Genomic DNA, 6,448 nt, shown 5'->3' with positions numbered 1-6,448 from the left:
GGACCACATGCTTGGTAAGATAAACATATAATTTATGATGCCCCCGAGCCAAGACAATACCTGATTGGTCAAGACAACATTTGAGGTGTGGCCAACAGGCCAGTTTAAATACTCAGGACACCATAAATCTTGCTTTTCTAGTCTGTAGCTATGCTTCTGCTACTAGTCATGCCTGCTTTTGCTTTAAGCTTTGCTTCTTAGTTTTAGCTTTTAGCCATGCTGTTTGTCATCACTGTTCTTTGAGCGCGGTTGCAGCGTGCTTCAGCCTGCACGCCTGCTGCTACTTAGTCACGATGAGAAGAAACCCAACTTAGTCTCGTCAAACTTTATTTCTTTTCTTTTCTGTTTGAGAGATTCGTGTTCTGAGTTAAGTTTGTAACGTCGAGTCTCAGACGCCTGACCTCGGGTGCCCGTTCAACTTCAACCAGCTCACACAACTCTGCACCTTCAGCCAACGCCCCACCACGGGCCTTCCCAAGACGTCACTTCAGCGACTACTGAACGTCCAGCCAATCAGCGACATCGGGATACCCCTTTCAACGGGACTCCCTTTCACAGGAGACGCAAGTAACCTCCAGACTGTGCCTTTACTGGTGTATCTAATATAATTTTAACCTCATTGAGGAACTCAATGCGAGGTCTAATTACGTGATTGATGGTTGTTCATGTCTATGCAATTTAACGTATTGCTGTAAACTTGGGATTCCATATTTCCATTCTCTTAAACTGATCTTTTCCTAACTTTCGATCTTCCTGCAACTTGTGTGAATGTGTGAGTGCGTGCGTTTGTGTTAGGTTAGTTTATATGTCTTAGATTTATCTAATAAAGCCTTATTCATATTGAAAAGAGAAGTATCTTGTGTTTTGTGCTTACAAGTTAATGTCTTAAACTGCCGATCTTGTTACTGTGCTAATTGATAGTGTTTTCACTATAGTTTGGATATTAATATCCAGCGCAGATTTTGATGTCAAACGGCTCGTTCAGTGAATCGCAGGGCGTCTCAGTGATCAGCCACGAAACAGTGATTCTGTTCAAATTCCCTTTAAATTATTAAATGATTCCCTTTGAGCTAAATTGACCTGTTTCCCTTACACAATTATTAACAAGGAGAAGTTTGTTTTCACCATGACAATAGCCATTCATTTAAAGCAAAAAATCTACTGAACCTTTCGTGTCCTCGTTGATAAGTGGTGCTGACACCATGATCATTGCCATGGGCATTGTACTGCGCAGCATCTTGATCAGGCTCCTGAAATCCCTCTTCATTGTCTCTGTCTGCCACAATGTGGTGTCATTAACCTCTGCTTGAAACAATACTGCTCCAGGCCTCTTGCTGCCCTTCAGGATCGTGGGTATCTGCGCAGAAACATCGAAAACAAGAGGACCAGGGAAACAGTGAGAATAGACTTTACCTTCAGCTAACATAGCACGGACGCATTCTGTCTCACGAAGGGGGGTGAATCAGTTCTAGGTGGAGTAATTAAGCTTCCGTGACAATAGTACATGGGTTCTTTTAATGAGCATTGCTACTGTTTCTGGCATTGAGTGTAGTCCGGTCACCTCTCGTTTTAGAGAGTAGTTATACTGAGACCTCCACTCTAAGATCTCCATAACTTTGGCTGGAGAGTAGATTGGTGTGCTAGGTATAGGCTCTCTGGGAGCTTCCTTAGCTATTAATTGTACTGTGGAGTGTTGTTAGGCCTTTTCTTACTACAGGGGCTTTTATATTGGGGCTTCCACTCGACAGGGCTCTGGGAGATGGTTGGCCTTTATGAAGCCTCTGTTCACGTTGGCCGAGGTTTTGAACCTGCCTGTAATAGGCTTTGTAGCTCGGGCTCTGGCTAAAGAGATTATTGCTGTGGACCCAGAGATTATGTTCCTCTGAGACTTTGATTCATGTGGAAGCCAGTTATTTGGGGACTTATCCCTCAGCATGGTGGCGTGGGTATTCCATTCCCCATAGCACTCTCTAAGGAGCACAGTGTGGAGTTTACTTTCAAAAGGGAACACTTCAGGTTAAGGATCTAAGGATTCTTCAAAGCCATTTGTGTGTGTGTGTGTGCAGCTTCAAGCCTGAAAATTCTGATTTGTGTCTGTCTTGTACTTAAGGTTCAATAAGTGATTATCTTTTTTTTTTTTTTTTCATTTTTATGCTGGTTGAATGTCTCTTCACATCCCGATATCAATCATTAAGTTAAGTGGTCTAAATCAGTGCCTTTCAATCCTGGTCCTGGGGACCCACTACTCTGCACATGGAGCTGGAGCTGGAGTCTTCATTTCAAGGATTTTAATGTTACAGGATGATGTTGTGAAGCAGTAATTTTCCTTTGCTTTTACTTTGGAAAGGTAATAGGTTTTGAATTTGCTGCTCAGACTAAGTTTGAGAAAGATGCACAATCATTTCATCTCCTGTTTCCTGTTATTCTTCTGATTAGTTTTCCCTCTTGTTTAATAGGAAAGTCAGTTCATAACTAGTATGTCAGACAAAATGCAGTGTTAACTGGTTTTGGATATCTTTTGATTAAAAGTGATTGAAGCCAACATTCCTCACGTGTCAGCGGGATCTACTGTAATACATGTTATAATAGCTAAAAATGCAGGTTATACACTAATAAATAGACAAACATGTATTAAAATTCTAATCAGACATTAGAAATAAGACATAAACAATTTGAATAAATGTCATACTTTTTTAATAGTGTACATTTAACATGGTTGTGCTGTGTATCACTTTAAACATCCCCATAGAATCAAATAATACACAAAAGAAACACAATACTAATGAGATAGATGCTTTTATAATGCTTTATTGGTTCAACAGTGAGAAAAAGAGAAAAAAAAAATTATGTTTATAATGACTGATTACTTTGATTACAATCACTTTGACTGATTACTTTGAGCTTTCTTTAAATGATTGCGCTCCTCTGTTGCTGCAGTGACAGATTATAAAGTACATTTACGGATGGAGCCGTCAACACACACCACCCACAGCACTCCCAGGTCAAAGCTCACATGCTTGTGGCCATAGGGACAGGCAAGCACTGAGATCCAGTCTGTGCCAGAAGGGTTGGAGCGAGTGACGCCAATTCTGCAATAGACCAAATTGATGTCTGCTTGAATACAGCATTTGGTTATCATTAAAAATCTATTGTGCTTGACAAGTTAATAATTTTGTTCATAAAACTTTTAATATGATGAATATTCAGCTTACCGTTGGAATAAGCTCCCTTGAGAGTTCACACCATAGACACTGCCATCAGTTGCTACTTCAATCATGGACAGAAGTCCAGGAATATTCACAAAGCTGCCGGACCCTGAACAGACACTAGACGACACATCCTGCACAAGACCAAAAGACACAAATCCAGTCAGTCATCGTACAGTCACATCAAGAAAATGTTTTTGCTGCTTTCACCCCAGTGTCTTTATTTCTTCAGTTTTGTCAGAAACTCAAACCTTTGCATGATATCAACTTTAAAAATATTGTATACTAAAGCTATTGTATTTAACATTGTGAAATTACCTTCAGGATGAAGATTTGGTCATTGCTGTTCACTCCCCAACAGCTGTATGGACCACAGCTGTAGTACTTCAGCTTTCCACCAATATTAATCCAAGGAGTGGTGCTGGATGGCCATTTGTTGTTAGCATCCATATTTAAACAGAAAATGTCATCATACATATTGACACCTGCAATGATCTGATCACCTCCAGCATCCACCTGCTTGAGAAGCCCTTACAACACAATCAACAGGTTCAAATAAAGATTAGTCAGATTAACAAGAACCATAATAAAATGTATCTGGGACTTTGGCTATTTTACAACATGTAAATTCATGACTGCTTAAACTAGTCTTCATTTCTGTTCACTGTAACTCTTCACCTGGAAGCTTAACAAAACCGCCACTCTGAAACCTAAAGATGTTGTTTGCAGTATTAACCCCCAGCTGACCAGCAGGACCAACACTGAAGTGCTTTAGAGATCCACTGATCTTTGTGAAGACGTTATCAATCAGGACGAATATCTCATTATTATTGTTCACGCCAACCACTGAGCCAGACCCAGCGTCTATCTGCTTCAGGTTACCATCCATCACAGTACAGTCTAAAGCTGTGAAAACATGGTTTCAATAATTATTTCAAAAATTATTTAAATAAATTCAATTTCATACATCAATCAATCAATCAATAATAAAAAAAACTTTTACCCAGTGTGTGAAGGAACTGGCAGCAGAAGAGTAGCAGGACGCTCTGATAAACCTCCATTGCTCCACAACACAGTTTGTTGCTTTGACCTGTTCAGAAGCAGAATTCACTGAAATAACTAAATTAATAAATAAATATTAAAAAAGCTCAATATCCCAAGTGACAGTAATTGGTAACAGTAACCTTCTCTTGTTAGCTCAGGATTCAGCAGTCAGTGGGGATTCTCCTCTTATGAGATGTATGGACTAGAAACTGGCATTCAGTATGTGTTTAAATGTTGCTGAGGGAGAGCTTATATAGCCGAAATATACAAAGGAATGAATATCTCTAGGAAATGCAGGAATACTTGTTTTTCTGGATCTCTACTTCCTTTACAATTTATTTTCCTCATGTCTCTAAAACATGACATTAAACAAGTTAAGTGTTTCAGCACATTTTGAGAACATCGGTAATGTGGAGAATATTTTAAGAACGAAATATCTGTTAATGTATTTCCACAGATCTAGTAAATCTCTGCTTTCTTATGAATTTCCTTTCATGCAACCTATAATCCTTATAATGATAATAATATATTTATTATTTATGAAAAGTGAAATTACCCTGACATGGTATGCAACATTTATTGTAGAATGAACCACAATCATAAAATGTTTTTGTGTATAATGGAATGGCTACCACGGATGATCTGCATTCTGCCAACAGTCTGAAGAACCTGCTACATGAGACTGGGTTACAAGTAACACTTAGATTTAAGAAACTGATTGATAGCTAAATTGGGTGGGGGGGGGGGGGGTCCTTTAGTAAGCAACACAGCTGGTCCTACTGGAAGTCTGTTTCCACCACAGCATGAAAAAACTAAAAAGGTTTTATCTAAACAAAAATGTGAAAAGAATATTAGATGGCAATGATCTAGTGCACTGAAATGATGGAAAAGCAACAAGGATATATGTTGCATCAGTCAGCAGCAGATATGCAAATACAATGCAAATGGGAAGAGCTTGATCAAACTACAATAGGTAGTAGTGATCAAAATGCTATCATGTGTGTAATAGGTATTGAAGCGGAACAATGTATTAAAACAAAATATTCCCAGGTGAAAATGTAAAACATTAGACTCTGCTAGGATTGTAAAATTATATAGAGCAAACTGACTAGGTAAACAATACAATCAATGAAATCCTTTGTAGTACAACTGAACAGGTAATTGGGAAAAGCTCAGAGGAAAATTTGTAGCCAGAGAAATACAGTAAGGTAATATGAATTAAAAACAGAGCATTTAGGAAGGTAAATAAAACCTGTTCCTTTCAGGATGTAATAGCTCAAAAAAGATCTTAGACCGTGGTTAGAAAAGTAATCAGCTCTGCTAAAAGACGATTGGAAACAATTGTGCGACAGAATTGGTGAAAGAGTAGGTATACAATAAGTTAATTTTGGGGCATGGTTAGAAAAATGGGAGGGGTTAAAATCTATAGAAATATACTTGTAATATAAGACAAGGACAAATATCTAACACTTCACAGCAAAAATGCAGAGGTGTTGGCAAAAGCATTTGTGAAGATTCATATCAGAGTACAAGGAAAAGCAAGGAACACTAGTAATGAGAGATAATCCTGATATTATAGTCTAAAGATGTTCTTCTGAATTTACTTTGAATGAAGATTTTACCTTGTATGAACTCAGGGAGGTGTTGACAGGTTCGAATATCATTGAATCATTGAATATGATATTACATCTCCTAAATAAATGGGTATCAAAGCTTCTTTATTCCTGCAAACGTAGAGTATTTGTTTCAATACTTAGCCTCGGACAGACTATTACACTATTACACTGACAACATGCCTACAGAGCAGGTAACTTTAGGTTTGAAACAATGTCTCAGCTTTCTTATTTGTTCATTTTTTTAAAGAAATTCAAACAATAAATACCGTTTTGTGGCACTTTAATGTGTCGTTAAAGATCATGGCATGTGAACTGATTATCTCTTCCTCTTTACTAGTTATAGCATGAAAGAAACATCTTAAAGTATCTTAATCACAGAAAGATGTCAATATACACCATACACCAAGTTGATGTCCACTGATTTTAATCTACTCTCCTGTCTGGTTTGTTTATTAAATTATGTGTTACAGTTGGTCAGATCAGCTGTCAGTAAAGCTCCCTGTGAAGGGTCAGCTGGATAATGGATTTCCTATTTAATTGAACAATATATGTCAAGCTCAGATTATGTTATTCAAATATATA

General features: G+C 38.0%; 1 protein-coding gene across 1 annotated transcript; it reads right to left on the bottom strand.

Annotated features, from left to right (window-relative positions):
- Positions 1-2,847: 2,847 nt before the first annotated feature.
- On the bottom strand, positions 2,848-4,287 carry LOC113054149 (fish-egg lectin-like). Its single transcript, XM_026219497.1, has 5 exons — positions 4,210-4,287; positions 3,885-4,112; positions 3,525-3,736; positions 3,213-3,340; positions 2,848-3,089 (listed from the first exon to the last, which is right to left on the bottom strand). Exons 1-5 carry the CDS (start codon positions 4,265-4,267, stop codon positions 2,945-2,947), a joined length of 771 nt encoding a protein of 256 aa, XP_026075282.1. The 5' UTR covers positions 4,268-4,287; the 3' UTR covers positions 2,848-2,944.
- Positions 4,288-6,448: the final 2,161 nt, after the last annotated feature.

This window comes from Carassius auratus, chromosome 35 (assembly GCF_003368295.1).
Source record: "Carassius auratus strain Wakin chromosome 35, ASM336829v1, whole genome shotgun sequence".
NCBI classification, from domain to species: domain Eukaryota; kingdom Metazoa; phylum Chordata; class Actinopteri; order Cypriniformes; family Cyprinidae; genus Carassius; species Carassius auratus.
This window is presented reverse-complemented; position numbering and strand designations above follow the sequence as displayed.